Source organism: Galeopterus variegatus, unplaced genomic scaffold (genome assembly GCF_000696425.1).
Source record: "Galeopterus variegatus unplaced genomic scaffold, G_variegatus-3.0.2 Scaffold3538, whole genome shotgun sequence".
In the NCBI taxonomy this organism is placed as follows: domain Eukaryota; kingdom Metazoa; phylum Chordata; class Mammalia; order Dermoptera; family Cynocephalidae; genus Galeopterus; species Galeopterus variegatus.
This window is the reverse complement of record NW_007729649.1, coordinates 188,677-208,574: the sequence shown is the minus strand read 5'-3', so window position 1 is coordinate 208,574 and position 19,898 is coordinate 188,677. Positions and strand designations below refer to the sequence as shown.

The 19,898-nt window shown below is 41.8% G+C and overlaps 1 protein-coding gene across 1 annotated transcript in view; it reads right to left on the bottom strand.

Annotated features, from left to right (window-relative positions):
• Nucleotides 1–19,898, bottom strand: part of DZANK1 (double zinc ribbon and ankyrin repeat domains 1) — a gene marked incomplete at its 3' end in the record, with an annotated part of 42,108 nt that overhangs the window by 9,292 nt on the left and 12,918 nt on the right. Inside the window, exons 4-8 of the mRNA XM_008585371.1 lie at nucleotides 18,360–18,474; nucleotides 16,834–16,930; nucleotides 15,460–15,584; nucleotides 11,913–11,998; nucleotides 7,043–7,160 (exon numbers count right to left, since the gene is read on the bottom strand). Coding sequence (XP_008583593.1) covers nucleotides 7,043–7,160; nucleotides 11,913–11,998; nucleotides 15,460–15,584; nucleotides 16,834–16,930; nucleotides 18,360–18,474 — 541 coding nt within the window. The remainder of the gene's footprint in view (nucleotides 1–7,042; nucleotides 7,161–11,912; nucleotides 11,999–15,459; nucleotides 15,585–16,833; nucleotides 16,931–18,359; nucleotides 18,475–19,898) is intronic.

Sequence of the window (19,898 nt, the reverse complement as noted above, 5' to 3'; positions counted from 1 at the left end):
AAAAAAAAAAAAAAAAAAAAAATAAAAGCCACAGCTGTGCCCTTCATATGAAGTTGCTTGGAGGCGGCAGGGGAGAAGAGGGCCTTGGTGGCCCCCAGGCCAGCAAGGCCACTAACAGGGTTCCTGTGGACCCATATAGGAGTGAGGGGCCACAGACAACTGAAACAAGGAGCCACCCAAAGGCCAGTGAGTCATTGCAAAGGACCAGCACATGGCCCATGCCATGGGAAGTGTCTGGAGTGTAGGCAATGGGGGAGACAAACCCAACAGGGGAACACTGGAGCACAGCATAGACAGCTGATCTACCCTCCAAAAGCACAGGACCACTCAGTAGAGACTGGTTAGGAGTACAGATCTGCAGGGGGGGTACAGTTTGATGAAAAGACTCAAGCCCAGACCAGAGTTTCCACACAATCCAGGTGTACCAGACCTCACAAGACCCAGAAGTGCTTACAAAGTCAATAATTAAAACCTGCGCTACACAAAAAGCCTTCCCCAGAGGATTGCAGCAAAGCGGCAATTTAGTGCAACCTCAGGGCTCAGGTGCTGGTCCCCACAGGAAGTCCCCCATTTTAGAAGTAAGCAAAGAACAAGAAATTAGTTCCAGTGCAGAGTTCAAGTGGTAGGAATGGCGAATAATCCAACACAGAACTGAAAAAAAAAAACAAAAAACCCACAGATCAGAGACAAACTTCCGATATTAACCAATAAAGGTCTAACACCACCAAAGAACACCTATAAAACCTAGAAGGGGGCCGGCCCGGTGGCGCAGTGCTACAGTGTGCCGCTTGGGAGTACGGTGGCGCTCCCACCGAGGGTTCGGATCCCACATACAGACCAGCCGCTCACTGGCTGAGTGAGGTGCGGGCGCAACACCGAGGGTTGCGATCCTGTTGCTAGTCCCGGTCCGGTATGGGCGCGACACTGAGGGTTGAGATCCGTTGCTGGTCACGAAAAAAGACAAAAAGGAAAAAAAAAAAAAAAAAACCTAGAAGGACTGGAAGCCCCCTGGGCTCCGAAGAAGGGGTTAGGGGAGGGCCGACAGCTTCAGCCACACACCCCCAACATCTGCATCCAGCCCAGCAACGACTACCAAGAAGCCACCATAAGTGCTCCAGGGTCCCAAGCTGTGTTGGGGGGTGGCTGAGGGCCTCAGCCACACTCTCCTGACGTCTGCATCCAGCCCAGCGATGACCATCAGGCTACTGCTGGAAGCATCCTGGGCTACTGAACTGGGGTTGGGGATGCTGAGGGCCTTAGCCCTCCCACCCTGACGTCCGCGTCCAGTCCAGCCATGACTGAGCTGCCACCAGAAGCCCTCCGGACTCCTCTGCCAATATGAGGGATGCCATGAGGGGGGTGCCATGGGCCTCAACCACACTCCCCTCCCTCCTTCCTCGTCCTCCCACCCTATCCCTCTCCCCCTACCCCTCCTCTTCCTCTATTCCTACTGCTCTACAACATCTTAGAATTTGAAAAAAAAAATCATAATAAATAAATAAAGTTTGTTCTCTGTAGAGTGCTGCTCTTAAATAGAGTAGCCATTAGGCATGTGGGGCTATTTAAATTCAAATTTCAATTAATAAAATAAAATTTTTAAAAAATTCTCAGATATACAAAGACAGAGAAAATGCTAGCAGACATATCTTATGAAAAATGCTAAAGGCAGTTCTTCAGGCTGAAAGGAAATAACACTAGATGATAACCTAAGTTCACAAGAATAGATAACAAATATGTGGATAAACATGACTCCACAGACATTTTTTCTTATCTTTTAAAAATGACATGAGATTATATACTGCATTTTTCAGTGTATAACAAACATACATGGTAATATACATTACATAAAAGTAGTACATATTACATAAAAGATAAAGAAAGGGAGAAGAAAAAGAGATATATTAGAGCAAAATTTCTGTATTTTACTAGAATTAAGTTAAATTATTCTGAAATAGACTATGATAAATGAAGGTCCATATTGTAATCCTTAGAGCACCAGATAACTTGAAGTATAAAAAAAAAACCAGGGCCGGCCTGGTGGCGCACTGGAGAGTGCGCCGCTTGGGAGTGTGGTGGTGCTCCCGCCGAGGGTTCAGATCCCATGTGGTGACCGGTTCCCGCTCACTGGCTGAGCGTGGCGCGGGTGCAACACCAAGGGTTGCGATCCTGTTGCCGGTCCCCGGTATGGGCGCAACACCGAAGGTTGCGATCCCATACCGGTCAGTAAAAAAGACAAAAAGGAAAAAAAAAAAAAAACCCAGAAGAAATGAGATGGCACACTAAAAATAATTCAGCACACACAAAAAAAGCAGTAAAGGAGGAACAGAAACAAAAAGGTATGATACAAAAAGAAAACAAACAGCAAAATAGCATATGTAAATTTAAACACATCAATAATGACGTTAAATGGGAACAGACTAAACACCACACTCAAAAGGCAAAGATTGTTAGAATGGATAAAAAAACCTAGACCCAACATGCTGCCTACTACAAACACACCTTAGATTAAAAGACACAAATAGGTTGAAAGTAAAAGTATTGAAAAAGATATACGGTGTAAAGTAACCATAGGGAGCTGAGTGGCTATATAAATAAATATCAGAGAATAAAGGACTTTAAGATAAGAAATATTACTAGAGACAGAGATGTTCTGTGATGATAAAAAGGTCAATATATCAGGAATATATAGCAATTATAAATGTACATAAACTCTTTTTGTCCATTCAGTCTGCTAAAACAAAAATATAAACTGGATAGCTTAGGAACAACAGAAATTTGTTTCTCACAATTTTAGAGGCTGGGAAGTCCAAGATTAGGGTGCCAGCAAATTTGGTGCCTAGTGAGGGTTCATTCTCTGCACCTTCTTGCAGTGTCCTCCCATGGTGGAATGGCAAACAAGCTCCCTTGGGCCTCTTTTGTAAGGGCACTAATCCCATTCATAAGGGGTCTACCATCATGACCTAATTACCTCCCAAAAGCCCCACCTCCTAACACTATCAACCTTGGGGGGTTATTATTTTAACATGAATTTTGTGGGGAGAGAAACATTTATACCATAGCATAAATGTAACAAACCTCCCAAAATACATGAAGCAAAAACTATGAGTCAGACTTGAGGTAAGAAGACTCCACATGAGCACCTAAAGTCCCAGCTTTTACTGGGTGACCACAGTGGTGTTTTGGATCTCCAAAAATTAGCATGGATTCAGATCCCTATCTAGCAATCTCTCAAAGGTTTGGGCATTTCCCTTTCTCCAATGCACAGTCACTCTACTGAAAGCAACAGGTCCCTTTGGGAAAGTCTTTGAGGAATATTTATGATAGGTACTCGCAAAGCTAAGGGTCCTTCCCTAAGGAGACCAGTCTCCCCTTCGATCAAGGGACTCCGGATTTGTAAATTGACTTATGTCTGGAAACTGGGTGAAAAACTTGGGTGCTCCAACATAAGTGACTCAAGTCAGTTTTTAGTTATAAGATTTAGTGTTTTTTCAGTTACATAAACCAAGCAATACACTAGTAGGCTGCCCATCTATTTCATTCCTAGGAACACCATGATCATATTCTGATTACTAAAACATCACTGCTGTCCTTGTCTTTGGCAGTTAAGTGCTGCCACTTGACTTCAGCTACTCTGGGATCCCATTAGCCCCACTGAGATCAGGAGCCCATCTAAATGGCAGCATCCCACATGATCATATCTAGCCTACAAAGGAAAGCAACCAAAGAACATTTTAAGGATGCAGGTGCTCTTCTCACTAACTCATTCCTCAATACCTTACTGAAGGAAGTGTCTTCTGGTCCTTTTTCTGAAACAGGTGAGATTGGGGGGTACAAGACACACATGATAAACCCACTTCAAAATTCCTGTTTTCCTAAGTCTTTGGATTCCCTCCTCCACATGATGCTGGTGTTATGGACTGAACTGTGTCTTCCCCCACCCCCAAATTCCTATGTTGAAGCCCTAACTCCCATAACTCCTAATATAACTAACTCTATTTGGAAAGAGAGCCTTTAAAGAAGTAACTAAGGTTAAATGAGGTCTTAAGGGTGGGGCCCTGATCCAATATGCCTGGTGTCCTTATAAGGAGAGGAAGAGACAACAGGGATGTGTGTACACAGAGAAAAGGCTATGTGAAGACAGTGGGAAGGTGGCTGTCTGCAAGCTAAGGAGAGAGGCCTTGGGAAAAACCAATCATGCTGGCAGCTTGATCTTCAACTTGCAGCCTGCAGAACTGTGAACATTCATTTTTGTGTGTATGCTATTTCTTCCCGGATCATAGTGTGCACCTGTCATCCTACAGCATGCTGGGATGGGACCCTAGCACTGGTTCTGATAGGTTTTGAGGAAAATAAACATCCCCTTTTAACGCAACAGCCCAGGTGAAGTTATAAAGATTTTAAGCAAAGTAAGGCTAGTATCTTCAGACAGGAGGGCAAGATATATCCATTGGCAAGGAGGCTCAAAGTTACAAGTGTTCAAGATTATCAGTTTCATCTGGGTCCAACCTGACATCTCCATCCACGTTTCAGGATCCCATTCTTCTCCCAATTAATTCCCTAATTTTCACAAGAGATTTCGTGATAAGATGAATTCAGCTGATGTTGTAACTCATCAACAAACAAAATTAAATTTTTTGTTTGATTTTCTTCAATATAACCCTAGAGCTACAAAAAATAGATTCTTCTAGGGCTGTCATGGGAGCTCTCCAGTTCCCTGACTATGACTTAAAGGTCCTAAGCTTGTCATTTTCTTTCTGCAAATGCTCCCATGGACCCAGAAGAATACATCCCCCACCACAGTCCTTGTAGTCATCGTTACTGCCATAGCAGTCAAGTGCAGCAGCTATTTGGCCATCTGGTTATTTGCTTCAGGTGGCACTTCCTCACAAGAAGCCACAGGTGATAGCCTGATTAATTGTGATGCCAGTTCAGGCTAGGGATTACCAGATTCCCAATTCCCACTGGCAAGTAGCTCAGCTCCAATCTTGAGCAGCAGGCAAGACCAAACCACTTTCAAAATCCCTTTTTACAGGTTTGGACCAATCCTAGTATCAATTCTGTATCAGTCAGAGTCCAGTCCAGAGACAGAAACCACACAGTAATTTGAATGAAATTAAATTAAATTTGAATTAAATGGAAAGTTTAATGTAATTGTTAACTGGTAACAGGGGATTACCTACTAACAGGTAAAGCAGACTCTACATAGGGCAGCAATACCAAGCGCAGGAAGGAGCCACTACCCCTGTGTCCGAGGCAGAGAACCTAAGGAGGATCAAATTTGGAGGAAGCACTTATTTTGCCCTAACCCCAAGGCTGAAATCAGACTTGAGTTGGGTGTGGCTGTCACCCACTGGACAGTGGAGAAGTTCACTGAGGTGACACACACCGCAGCAGGCAAGCAAAAAGCCATCCACTGGGGTCCAGTGAAACTCATTAGGATCTCTCCCTCTGGGAAGCTGGCAGAACATGTTGGGAAACTACATACTGGGACACTGCTGAAACTTGCTGTGAAGTTGCCCACTGGGCTGCCTGGGTGACTATCTGGGAAGCTGGCTAGAGTACCAGTGGAACTCACTAAGAAGTTGTCCATGGGATACCACTGAAATTCACAGACTTCAGCACAACTGGGTGTCCTGCAGGTTAGCTGAGCAAAAAGGAGCAAAAAGAGAGTAAAGCATATCAGAACCAGGATGAGAAGGCAAGCCCATTCTCTTCAGTGTCCCTCCAACAGCAGTGTCCCTCTGCTAACAAAAATTAACTTCAAGCCTGCTGGCAAAAGAGAAATGCTGAAAGGGAGCAGCTCTGTTACCACAAGGCAGGGCAATGAAGGATGAATTTGGAGCTGAGAGGCACACCTCTGCATCTCTCTACTGACACTCTTAGTGTCTTGGGTCTAGAAGTAGGATCCTGCCCCTTTGAACCCAGAAGCCCAGCTGAGAGTAGGACACAGTAAGTATTCAATAAATGGTGGTTAGTTTAAAATACAAAGCTACTTATACTATATAGCCTATTATTGTACTAATATAAATACAATTTGGAAGGCAATATAAATGTTTTCAAGTTCATCATTTTAAATATTTATAATCTCTGATAACATTTTCTCCCGGTTAAAACAAAATAAGTTCTGAAAATCTGATTCCAGGCAAGCAGAAAATAATCTGACATTGCATGAACTAACACAAACAGGGAAAATTCAAACCAATGGGACTTGTTCATATTTTACTTTCTGCACTGTATTCTTTGAGGAGTTCAAAATATATCATAGAAGCAAGTTAAATTAATTTCTATAACAATCTTGAGTAATAAATATGAAGAAGACTTAAAAAGACATCCATATAGTATCTGATCCCTTGCTTGAGGGCATAACCCAATTCTAAAACTCTGGACTTTGAACGACTATATTTTTAAAGATGGTCATTTTTCACTCAAGAACACAGATCCCTTTATTTCATTTTGTAAACCCTAATCTAAAAAAAAAAAAAAAAAAAAAACCAAAATATCAAGTGTTTAAAAGGCAAACACATTTTGGTGAAGTTTTTGATTTTTAGCAAGCGAAGTATGTCTTCTAATTAACTACAAAATTAGTGATAGGACAGTATCAATTAACCAAAGCTTTTAAATTTAAATATACTGATCAATCTATACTTCTTTGGACAGAAGGATGCATGTTATGGATATATATAGATATACATATATATAAAGTAATTCATACTTCTCCATTTATTTCTAGAATATATTTCCTTATTATACCCAGGTTATGAGCGAAAATATCAAATAGGTAGGAAACATTTATTTGTCCATGCATGCCTCATTAAAACAATAAGAACTCAACCTCTTTCTGATCCTGTGCTTCTGCAAGGCCACTCAAAAGAAACGACACTACAAAGAGTTTTTTCTATTCTTAAGTACAAATCTGGATAATAAGAGACTAATCAGACAGTTATTCTTTCAACAAGAATTTGTTTGTGGTTCACTGTGTTACTGCTGCAAATAAAGGTCAGATAAACCAATGAAAGATGTTTTTAAGAGTTCCGCTGCTCACCTGAGCTCCTTCCGGAGGTGGGAGACGACAGCCAAGTATAGGCGGGACAGGAGAGCCACATTCTTGACAGAAGCGAGAAAAGGGATCAGATGGGCGGGGGGCAAGGCAGTGGGCACACCTACAACAAAACAGGCGTCTGGTCGGCTATGTTCTGATAGTCCACATTAAAAAGACTGGTAAAAATCTAAAAGTGTTCTAGTGGTTTTCAAAACAAAACACAAGCAGACCGCTCTCAATGGCTAGTACAAGATAGGAGCTGCTTCTCTAGGTCATGTGATTACAAAGTGACCTCACAGCTGGAACCTCTGGAGCTCTTTACCTGAAGGCCAGGTCCATCTCACTTCCTGACAGTGGCAGGAAGTTTATCAGCAGCCTTGGCCCCTTTTTAGTGTGGCTCTGGCTTGTCCTATCATATTGGATTTGGCATGTATGAGGGTAAGCCCTGGTAATTCCAGTAATATTTACATTGCACTTTTCTGACTTCCTACCTGACCACTGAGACCAGTCTGAGCGACTGGTCTGCTTGCTTGGCACTTTGGAGGGTCACTGTGAGTCAAGACCTGCCTTTCTCTTTGCCCATCTTGTTAAGAGTCCTGAGGCCCTGCCCCAGAAATCGCTGACTCCTTTTCTCGGGCAGCTGGATCCCATCTTTCAGTGAAAGGATTCTTGGAATTAGGCTGCCTGTGAATACACTACTTCTGCTATGTTTCCAGGAAGGGCCCCTCATCCTGTCACCTACTGGTCTGAACTGCTCCTCAGCAACTATGATGCTTGGATACCGTGCAGAGGGATTGCCTGGTTGCCTGCACCAGTCTCCACCATGGCATCCCAACAATTACCAGCCATTACAGTTGAGTTCACTTCCCACATTCCTTATCCCATTCAGTCCTTTCTCATTGGTCCACGCTACCAAGATTTCACCATGTCTCCTGTCTGGGCCCACCCCCAGAGCAACAGGTTTCCTCCTTTCTAGCCCCAAAGCTCATGAAGTTTGCTCAACAGTCCATGGAGTAACCTGTCTCATTGCTCTTATCTGAACTGAAAGTATAGAGCTGGGAGTCTGAGAAGGTCTAGGCAACTAGAGTTTTTAGGAAAGAATACTGGAGAAGAGCTACAGAGAGAGCTTAAGAACTTTGAAGAGCGTCACCCTCAAGTCTTCAAACATATACTACTGATCAGTGCATGTAATGGAGGAAACAACTCAAGGTCAAAGGGGATCAGAAGAAACAATCCTCAGGACTCATACAGGGCTTGGAAGTTCATGCTCACACCAGCCAAGGTGGAAAACATTCATATGTAATGCAGCATCATTTAGAATGCTCTTTATATACTCTAAATACTGTAGTTAAAATGCAAAGATTATCAGATATAATTTTTTATTTTTCTTTTCTTTTCTTTTTTTTTTTGTCTTTTTTCGTGTCCGGCAACGGATCGCAACCCTCAGTGTCGCGCCCGTACCGGACCGGGACTGGCAACGGGATCGCAACCCTCGGTGCTGCACCTGCACCTCGCTCAGCCAGTGAGTGGGAACCGGCCTGTATGTGGGATCCGAACCCTCTGCTACAGTGCGCCACCAGGCCGGCCCGATATAATTTTTTAAAAAGCAAGACCTAACTATATGCTGCTTTAAAAAAATCTTAAGTTTAATAGAGACAAAAATAAATTAAAAGTAAAGGGATGTAAAATAAATAAATAAATAAATAATATATATGTATGTATGTGTGTATATATATATATATATACACACACACACACACCTCATACAAACACTAATCAATAGAGAAGACTTAAACAATACTATCAACTAACTTAACCTAATTGAGATTCTCACCCTAGCAGAATGAAAATGAAAACACTACATATCAAAAATTTTGGGCTGGGGCCGGCCCGGTGGCACACTGCTACAGTGCGCCGCTTGGGAGCATGGTGGCGCTCCCGCCAAGGGTTCGGATCCCACATACAGACCGGTTCCCACTCACTGGCTGAGCGAGGTGTGGGAGCAACACCGAGGGTTGCGATCCCATTGCCGGTCCGGTCCAGTGCAGGCGCGACACTGAGGCTTGCGATCCGTTGCCGGACACGAAAAAAGACAAAAAGGAAAAAAAAAAAAAAAGAAACTGAAAATTCTTATTGTGGCAAATATATATATATATATATATATATATATATAAAATATAAATTTATCCTCTTAATAATAAGTGTGCATTACAGTATTGTTAACTATATGCACACTGTTGTAGAAAGATCTCTAGAACTTTTTCATCTTGCATGGCTGAAACTCTGTACCCAATGAACAACAACTCCCTGTTTACCCCTCCCCCCAGCCCCTGGCAACCAACATTCTACTTTTTGTTTCTGAGTTTGATTACTTTAGACACTTCACATATGGGAAATCATGTATATCTGCCTTTTTTGTGAGAAACTGAAATTTTAGAAGCAATACAATTTACAACAGGATAAATCTGACAAAGGATTTGAAAACTATTCAATATTGATGAAATTAAAGAACATGTAAATAAATGGTGAGATATAGCATTTTGATGGATTTTCAGGACCCAATATTGTTAGTACTCCCCTAATTGATATACAAATTAAATGCAATCCCAATCATACCCCACAGACATTTAGCAAAAGTTGACAAGCTGATTTCAAAATTTATTTGAAAATACAAAGGGCCTAGAATAGCCAAAACATTCTTGATAAGAAGAACAAAGCTGAAGAGTTTACAGTACTTGGTTTTAAAACATATTATAAAGCTACAGTAATCAAGCCAGTGTGGTAGTGAATAAACAGAGAAACATCAGTGGAGTAGAATAGAGTCCAGGGTTAGACCCATGCAAATATCATCAGTTGATTTTCAAATATTCCAATACTAATCAACAATGAAAGATGTTTTCAAGAAATTTGATGGAGTTTGGATGTACTGTCCCCTCCAAAACTCATGTGGAAATTTGATCTCCACTGTGGCAGTGTTGGAAACTGATTGAGTCATGGGGGCGGATCCCTCATGAATGGATTAATGCTCTCCCCGGGGGAGGGAGGATTAATGAGTGAGTTCTCACTCTATTAGTTCCCACGAGAGCTCGTTGCTTAAAAAGACCCTGGCACCTTCTCTCTCTCTCTTGCTTTCCTCTCGCTGTGTGATCTGCTTGTACCCGCCGGCTGCCTGCCACTTTCTGCCATGAGTAGAAGCAGTCTGAGGCCCATGCCAGATGCAGCTGTCCCAGAATTGTAAGCCAAATAAACATCTTTTCCTTATAAATTACCCAGTCTCAGGTATTTCTGTTATAGCAACACAAAACGGACTAAAACAGTATGTTTTCCCAATTTTACAACTTTTTCTTAGACTCTAATGATGGTTTAGCCAAATAAACATCTTTTCCTTATAAATTACCCAGTCTCAGGTATTTCTGTTATAGCAACACAAGACAGACTAAAACAAAAATGTACTGGAATAACTGGCTATCCGTAGGCAAAAATATGACCCTCAACCCTTACTTCACACCATATACAAAAGTTAACTAAAAAGAGATCATAGACCTAAACATAAGAGAGATAACTTCTAGAAGAGAACATAGGACAAAATCTTAGTGAGCAGAATACATCTTGGGTTTGGGGAAGATTTCTTAAATATGACAAATTAAGAATGATTTGAAAGAAAAATAAATAGGATTTCATCAAAAATAAAAACTTTAGCTGGTTAGCTCAGTTGGTTAGAGTGCAGTGTTACAACACCAAGGTCACGGGTTCAGATCCCTCCACTGGCCAGCCACCAAAAGAAAACAACCAACGAAACAAACAAAAAAAAAACAAGAATAAAAAACTCCAGCACTTCAAAAATTATCAGTAAGAAAATAAAAAGTCAAAGACTGGAAGAAAATATTTACAGAACATATATCTGACAAAGGAGAACATCTTCTATAAGGAGATACATAACTCAATTTCTTTAAAAGGGCAAAAAGTTTGAACAGACACTTTACCAAAGAAGATGCAACATCATTAGTCACTAGGGAAATGCAAATTAAAACCACAATGAGATATCACTACAATCTCACTAGAATGAGCAAAAATAAAAGTTAAAGCATGGGTGAGGATGTAGAGAAATTGGAATTCTCATACACTGCTGGTGAGAATATAAAATGGTACAATCTCTTTGGAAAACAGTTTGAAAGTTTCTTAAAAAGCTATACATCTACCTGTCATATGACCCAGTCATTCCACTTCAAGGTATTTTTACTGTAAGGGAAATGAAAGCATATGTGCGTACAACGACTTATGTACAAATGTTCATAGCAACTTTACCTTTAATAGCCCAAAAGTGGAAATAACAGCAATGCCCAATAATGAGTGGATAGACAAACTGTGGTGTATCCATACAATGGAATGCTACTCAGCAATAAAAAGAAATAGATGTTTAATACAGCAGCAACATGGATGAATCTCAAAATAATTATGCTGAGTGAAAGAAGCTTGACAAAAAGAATACATGCTGAATTATTCCATTTACATGTGCAGTCGAATGCAAACTAAGCTATTGTGACAAGAAACAGGTCACCAGTTCCCTGGGGATGGGAAGGAGTGAAAGGGAAGGGTTACAAGAGGGTACGATGTAGGAAACTTCCAGAGGGAATACATTTGTTCATTTTCGTGACTGTGGTGATAATTTCATGGTTATATACACGTTATCAACTGAATTCTTCAAATGTATGCAGTTTATTGTACATTACTTATACATTTTAAAAAGCTGTCAAAATTTAATTTTAAAAGTTGGGAAGGGCAAAACCATTGTTATGTCCCACCTTTAAATTCTCTTTGACCACAATGTATCTTGGTAGGATTTAAGACAGAGTAAAGAGAATGTGACACTTACTTGAGGAAGTTTGTCTCCCTTTGAATTCTCATGATCTCTGTGCGTGTTAAACTCTTTTGGCCAGTTATATGTGCAAAACCAGGGGACTAAAATTAAGAATATAGATATATAGAGACATACACAGTCAATATAACATGGTAAAGGCTATGATATAGTAAAATTCTATGAAAAATTAATTTTAATGTTTGTTGTATAATATCCAGCATTCATCTTTTTAAAACCATGATGGGGAAAGTCATAAGTAATTATTACTCTAGTATCCAACATTAAAAAATTACATAAGTGCTATTCATAATCATTAAAAACAAGAGTTTGCAATAAAAGATGTCTGAACTCACTATCCTACAGACCAGATTTTAGAATTTAAAAATGTAATTTAGCATCTGTTTTTCTCAAAGATTATATCTCTAGGAAACTTAAAAGGATCCACCCGTAAGAACATGTGTAGCAACTCCCTGCTATTATATTATCCAGAAACATTTAACTCACTTCAATACATTTTTATTTGAGCTTCCACTTTGTACCAGGCACTGTGCTTGATGCACGGAAAAGGACAAAGATAAATATTACATGGTCCCTGCCCTAAAGGTGCTGAACTAGTGTACATACAAAACAACTGAAACAGTGTTATATCATCAAGGTCAAGGATTCAGATCCCCATACCAGCCAGCCACCAAAAAATAAATAAATAAATAAATAAAACACTATGGGTTCAGTACGGTAACACATTTGTGTTGAGTTCTGATAGAGTTTGGATGTGGTGCTTTCCAAAACTCATGTCAAAATCTGATCCCCAACTTGACAATGTTGGGAGAGGTTTGGGTTACGGGGGTGTATCTCTCTTGAATAGATTAATGCCCTAGGGGAGAAGGGTAGTGAGTGAGTTCTCACTCTATTCCTGCAAGAGCTGGTTGTTTAAAGGACCCTGGCACCTCCCCCCTCTCTTTCTCTTGCTTCCTCTCTCCATGTGACCTGCTTGTACCCCTGCACTGGACTGCCGTTTTCTGCCTCGAGTAGTACAAGCAGCCTGAGGCCCATGCCAGATGCAGGTGTCCCAGAATCGTAAGCCAAATAAACCTCTCTTCTTATAAATTACCCAGGTGCAGTTATTCTGTTATAAGCAACAAAAAATGAACCAATACAAGTCCCATGGGAATCTAGAGGAGGGAATAATCACATTCACTAGTTCCAGGGGAGAAGGGTTTCTCAGAGGTGGTAACATCTGAGATGGGCCTGGGACAGAAGGACAAAGGGAATTCCAAGTAGAGGAAACCCACTGGCAAAGGCACAGTGGCGGGGCAGCTCATGGCCTATCCTGGGACCCAGGGGGCTTGATGCTGTCTACAGGTCCAAGGGGCAGGAGAACGGATAGAAAGAAAGGCTGGTGAAGGAATGTGAAGGGGAGAAAATAACACTTACAGGCAGGTCTGATAGCAGTAAAATTGCTTGGCATTTTGTAGCCATTATCTCCTTGACATTTTAAAACGACCCTATGAGGTGGGTTATATTATCCCCATTTTACTTTATTTTTGTAACACTTTATTTTTTTTTCCTTTTTTTTTTTTTTGTCTTTTTTCGTGACTGGCAACGGATCGCAACCCTCAGTGTCACACCCGTACCGGACCAGGACCGGCAACGGGATCACAGCCCTCTGTGTTGCACCCGTACATCACTCAGCCAGTGAGCGGCTAGTCTGTATGTGGGATCCGAACCCTTGGCGGGAGCGCCGCTGCGCTCCCAAGCGGCGCACTGTAGCAGTGTGCCACCGGGCCGGCCCATGTAATACTTTATTTTGACATAATTTCTTTTCTTTCTTTTTTTTTCCTTTTTGTCTTTTTTCGTGACCGGTAACAGGATCGCAACCCTCGGTGTCACGCCCACACCGCGCTCAACCAGTGAGCGGACCGGTCTCTATATGGGATCTGAACCCGCGGTGGGAGCGCCGCCGCACTCTACCGAGTGCGCCACCGGGCTGGCCCGACATAATTTCAAATGTACAGAAAAGTTGCAAAGATAATACAAATAACTCCTGTACACCCAGCTTGACCAATTGTTTATGTTAACGTTCAGTCTCATTTGCCTTCATTCTCTCTCTGAATCAAGTGAGAATAAGCTGCATTCACGACATCCCTTTGCCCCTGAATAATTGAGTGTGCATGTCCTAAGAACAAGGATATCCTTATTCAACAGTGTATCAAAATCAGAAAATGTAACAGTGATCCAATATTATTATCTAACCCACAGATCTTTATTTAGACTTCGTCAGCTGTACCAACAATGTCCTTTACAGCTATAATTTTTTTCCCAGTCTAGGATACAGTCCATATCATACTTTGCATTTAATTGTCATGTCCCTTTTGTTACCTCTAATCTGGAGTAGTTCTTCAGTCTTTATTTTTCATAATCTTTTTTTTTTTTTTTTTTTTATAAAGATGACCGGTAAGGGGATCTCAACCCTTGGCTTGGTGTTGTCAGCACCACGCTCAGCCAGTGAGCAAACCAGCCATCCCTATATAGGATCCGAACCCGCGGCCTTGGTGTTATCAGCACCGCACTCTACCGAGTGAGCCATGGGCCGGCCCTATTTTTCATAATCTTGACATTTTTGAAGAGTAACAGGCCAGTTAATTCATAAAATTTCCTTCAATTTGGTTTTATCCTATGTTTCCTCATGATTGGATTGAGTTGTGCATTTTGGTACAAATTCCAGAGAAATAATATTGTGTCCATCTCAGTGTATCATATCAAGATGCATATATAATACCCATGTTTGAGATGAGGATGCTACAGCTCAGAGAAGTTTGAGTCACTTGCTTGAGTTCACATTAAAAGCACATGACCCGAACTCAGGCCTACCTGACCCAGTAGATTCTTTGTCTACCACAATGCCTGTATGCTGAGCTTAGGACTTAGGACTTCACTCTGTAGGAAATGGGGAGCACTCAGAGGTTTTTCATCACTTTTGTGTCTCATCTAATGTGGCCTAGACCAGAAGTTGCAAAGTGGTAGTCTATTGGCCAAATCTGGCCTGCCATTGAGCTTCATTTGGCCCATATATACTGTTCTTCCTCCATAGCCAATCTCTATCCCCCGGGCTCTCAAACTTGAGTGTACATCAGAAGGAAAGCTAAATAACATGCAGATTACTGGACCCACGACCAGAGTCTCTGATTCAATAGGTGTAGTGTGGGGCCCGAGAACGTGTGTTTCCAATAAGTTTCCACATGATGCTGATGCTATGGGTCTAAGAACCACACGTTGAGAGCCTCTGTTCTATCTCATTATCCAGATTATCTTTTTCATGACACTTACATGGTTTTTAAATTTTTATTTGATTTTTACTTATTATCTGTCTGCCCCCAACTCCAGTGAAATGTAAGTCCCCTGAATACAGGGACTTTGCTTGTCCAACACAATATGCCCAGCACTGGAACTGTGCCTGGCACATGGTCAAAAGACTGGGAGACACTGCCTTAAAGTATTTCATGGAAAGCATTAAAAATATGGGAAGTATTTCAGTGCCCTAAAGATTTTCCTTAGAAGTTACCTGAGACTGGCGGGTAGGTGGTCTAGAACTTGTTCCTTCACGGTAAGCTGGAATTTCCAGTGGACTCTCTGAGAAGCGAAGGTCTTTCAAAGTTTTAGGGTCAGTTCTTTCACCTACATCAAGGTCTACAATATTAAAAACATTGTTCTGTGAGGATCTGTAATTATATACAATCATGCAAAGATGTCTTGACAGTTGGAAACCTTTTAATAAGGGGCCACTGTCATCACATTTTTTCCCTAGAAGTAACAATTATATAGAGACCCCACTTGTTGAATTAGAACTGAGAAAAAAAATAAGCCTAGACTGAGCAAATAATCTTCTCTGCTACATTCTACAACATTCCACATCAGGCTGGGAAAACAGATAGATCAACCCAATGGCAAGGTTAATTAGCAGGAAACATAGTTCTCCCAAGGACACACTGCAGGGGTCAAATGTCATATCAGCCCTCTCTTTGAGTGTCTACTGCTTTTTACTCACTGGGAAACCTTGTTCTCTAAAACCATAGATTATCAGAAACTTTGCTGTTTGATATTAGGTTAGTAAGAATGGAACATCCAACTATTGCCTGGAGGATCTAAGTCATTTTGACATAGAGAAGCAGCCTCAATTTCCAACCCTGGGGCAGAGCTTCAGATATGGTTTTTTTAAATTTTTTATTTATTTTTATTTTTATTTTTATTTTTTTTCCTTTTTGTCTTTTTTCGTGTCCGGCAACGGATCGCAACCCTCAGTGTCGCGCCCGGACCGGACCGGACCGGCAAGGGGATCTCAACCCTCGGTGTCGCGCCCGCACCTCGCTCAGCCAGTGAGCGGGAACCGGTCTGTATGTGGGATCCGAACCCTCGGCGGGAGCGCCACTGCGCTCCCAAGCGGCGCACTGTAGCAGTGCGCCACCGGGCCGGCCCTGATATGGGTTTTTGAACACAACATCTCACATGTTATCTTTGTAGTTGTTTATGTCATAGAACTCTGGGTCCCCTCCGCAGTGCACACTTGATGTTGACCCCTTCAAACACAGCTCAGCTCTGCTTGAGCCTATCGAAACTCTGCTTTCATTTAAATTCCACCCAAACTCCACCCTTCCTCTAAACCCTACAATTCCATATTTTCCTTTGTTTACTGAGACACCCCATGGTTCCCCAGTGTGTGGTCTCAACTTGTCACAATGTGTCAATAAATCTGACTTTGCTGGACCACTTGGTAATCCCTCATGGTCTTAAGCTATTAATTAGGACATTAAAATTCAAATTACCGCCTAGTTTCCTGTTCCAGGATTTCTTTTTCCAACACTTTTGCAGACAAGAAAATATGCAGTGAACCTGTTTTGTAGATTTAGAATACTAAACCCTAAATTTGATCACATCTTACCTGGAAACTTTCTAAGGTTAACATTCCAACTAGGTTTATTTTCAGCTTTTTTATATTTCTTCCTTGGTTTCAATCCAACAAATCCATTTTTTAATTCCTAGGAATAAAGAGATTGCATATCAATCATTTGATTGTGCCCATTTGGAATGTGAAAATTAAGTTACATAACAGAGATGGCATGCATGTCTTACTCAAAAGTGTTTACAGTAGTTTTTACAATGTGATCCCTGTTTCACTTTACTTTGGAAACACCTAGATTTGTATCTGGGCTACTTGGTTAGCAGCATGTTTGGCTGGTAGGCCCCACCAGATCAAGTAGCCAAGACAGGAGGCAGCACATGTAGGCAGGATGTCACAATCAGAGGAGTCTCAGTAATAACAGAGGGACCACCAGATCCAGGGAACAAAGAGAGGGTGGGGTCAGACCAAGATAGAACTTATATACATGACCTGCCCACATACAGTTCTTAAATACTCTTCTCTCTGGACTTTCTTCTCCATGGACTTCATCTCTTACACCTGAGTAAAGCCTGAGCACCTGCTGACACTCACAGCCTCAGCCTCTGCTAGCTGCCTCAGCCCAGTACAGATCCTTGCTTTGATCACACTTGAGCCCCACCCCATGCCTGCATCCACTGCTTTGGTCCCACAGCTTCCTTTCTGGCCTCAGGGCCATGGCTGGGCTTAAAGGACACCCCCACAAATTTCCTCTGTTGCTCCCAACAAGACCCGCATGACTGAGACCTCTTGGTTGGTTACCTTACCACAGGCTAGCCCATCCTTTGGCCCTGCTCCTTGAATCTATCTCACTGATGCGCACAAACCAGGGAATGAAGATTCTAACATCCTTCTTAGATAGGACTAGTTGAGTCTCCAAAGAGGTGAGACTTGGCAGATATTTTGGGATGATGACTTCAACATAATAGAAGTCTATGCCCTCTAAGGGCTTTTACTAGCCTAATGCATCTATTCAACATACATACACTCATCACCTTTTCCTGCCTGCCTCTGTGAAGGCAATGTGTATGGCAGCCATGCCCTCTGCAACCTTGGAGCTTACAGCAAGACAGAGAAGGAACAATGCAATCACACATTCAAAGCATTTTATAAAAGGGAAGGGCATGGGAGCTAGGGCAGCAGTGATAGAGCACAGCACACACAGTTTAGTTTGGCTGGAGTATATGTAGCGGGGGTCACAGACAAAGCAACAGAAGCTGACCAAGGACAGAAACTGATTACTTGGATGGCAAGCTGAAGATTTCTGCATTCTGCAGTAGGTAAGAGAGAATCACTAAAGACATTAGAGCATGGGCAGGCATGCTGAGTAGGAATTCCAATCTTCAGCACAGAGGAGGGACTGACAAAGGCTTGGAAATCAGTGAAGATGCTTTGCAGTGGTTGATAATGACTTCAATTATAAGGACCTGACTGTGAGTAGAGGTGATGTAATGAAAGGGAACAGTGTCCACTGAGAAGGAGTCAAGAATATAGTGACATTCTGAATGTATTATAGTTTCATTACTTGCCTGCTTTGAAGAAACTTTGAGAACATTTTCAACATTGTCTTCAGAAGAGACTGTATTTGGTGGTTCGTAGTCTACCTGAAACACCTTTGTTACAATCCCACTCTGTCTACTGTCTCTGAAAATTATTTTAAAAAAGAAATAGTCTGTTACACAAAGAATAAAAGGTGACTAGCAGTTAAGATGACTCTATTGAAGTCCGTTAGTCTAGGTACAAAATTTATTATATTTTAAATTGGAGAAATCAAAATATAATTTCTATAATCTTTCCTTATCTCATTCACATTTGGGTTATCTACTGCCATGCACCAAACCACCCCAAAATGTAATGCCTTAAAACACAAATGTGTAGCTTAACTGTGCTCAACTGGGCAGCTCTCCTGTGAGCTCTTTCCTGTGCTTGCAGTCAAATGTCAGCAGGGGCTGGAGTCAACTGTGGGCTCAACTGGGCTGATGTCCAAAATGGCTTCTTCCCTCATATATGCAGAACCTGGGGTGGGATAACTGGAACAGCTGGGGGCTTGCCAGTCATCTCTGTCACTCTTTCAGACTCTGTCTCTCTCTCTGTCCCTCCCCACACTGAGTGGAAGGAACCTGGTTCTCATCCACTGGTTTTACCCCTTTAAGGTACAGGTTGTCTACCCCTGGCCATTTCCTTGGGCATTCAGCCAGGGCATTCACCCACAGACTCTATCCCAGAGAAGATCAGCCCAACACTCACTTAAACTGCCTGCTAAATAGAAGAATTTAACCCCTATAATAATCCCAAAAAAGGATAAGTTTTGGGATTGGAATTATAAATCCTACTCAGAGCCCAAACCACATTTGAAACACATATAAACTTTTGTTAAGGCTGGAGTTAGAGACCTTAAATATGTATCTTTAGGAACACCAATATAAAGTACAGCTGACATTTAAAATATTATGTGTAGGCCGGGCCCACATGCCACAAGATAGCCATGTTGGAACAGGCAGGTGCTGTAGGAAGCCCAGCCCAGGCCTGTGCCCGCCACCCTGAGAGACCTGAGAGTGGCCAGGCCCACACGCCCCAAGTCAGCCATGCCAGAACATGCTGTGGGACCCCCAGCCCAGGCTAGTCCCCACTGCCCAGAATTGGCAGTCCCTTCAGGATCCAGGCCAGACATCAAAGTGGAACGAGTGGACCATGATACCCCCTGCCACAATGACTAAACACCAAAGGAAAAATGCAAGAAATATCAAAAATCAAGAAAATACATCACCACCAAAGGAAAATAATAACTCTCAAGCTCTAGATCCTATACATCAGGAAGTCCTTGAAATGACTGACATGGAATTTTGAGCAACAATTCTAAGGAAAGTAAATGAGATACAAGAAAACTAACTTAGAAAACACAGTGAAATGAGAAAAAATATACAGGACCTAAAAGAAGAAATGTATAAAGAAATCAATGCCCTGAAAAAGAAGAGCTTGTGGAGCTGAAGGATTCATTCAACAAAATAAAAAACACAAGACAGTCTAACCAGCAGACTAGAACAAGCAGAAGAGAGAATTTCTGACCT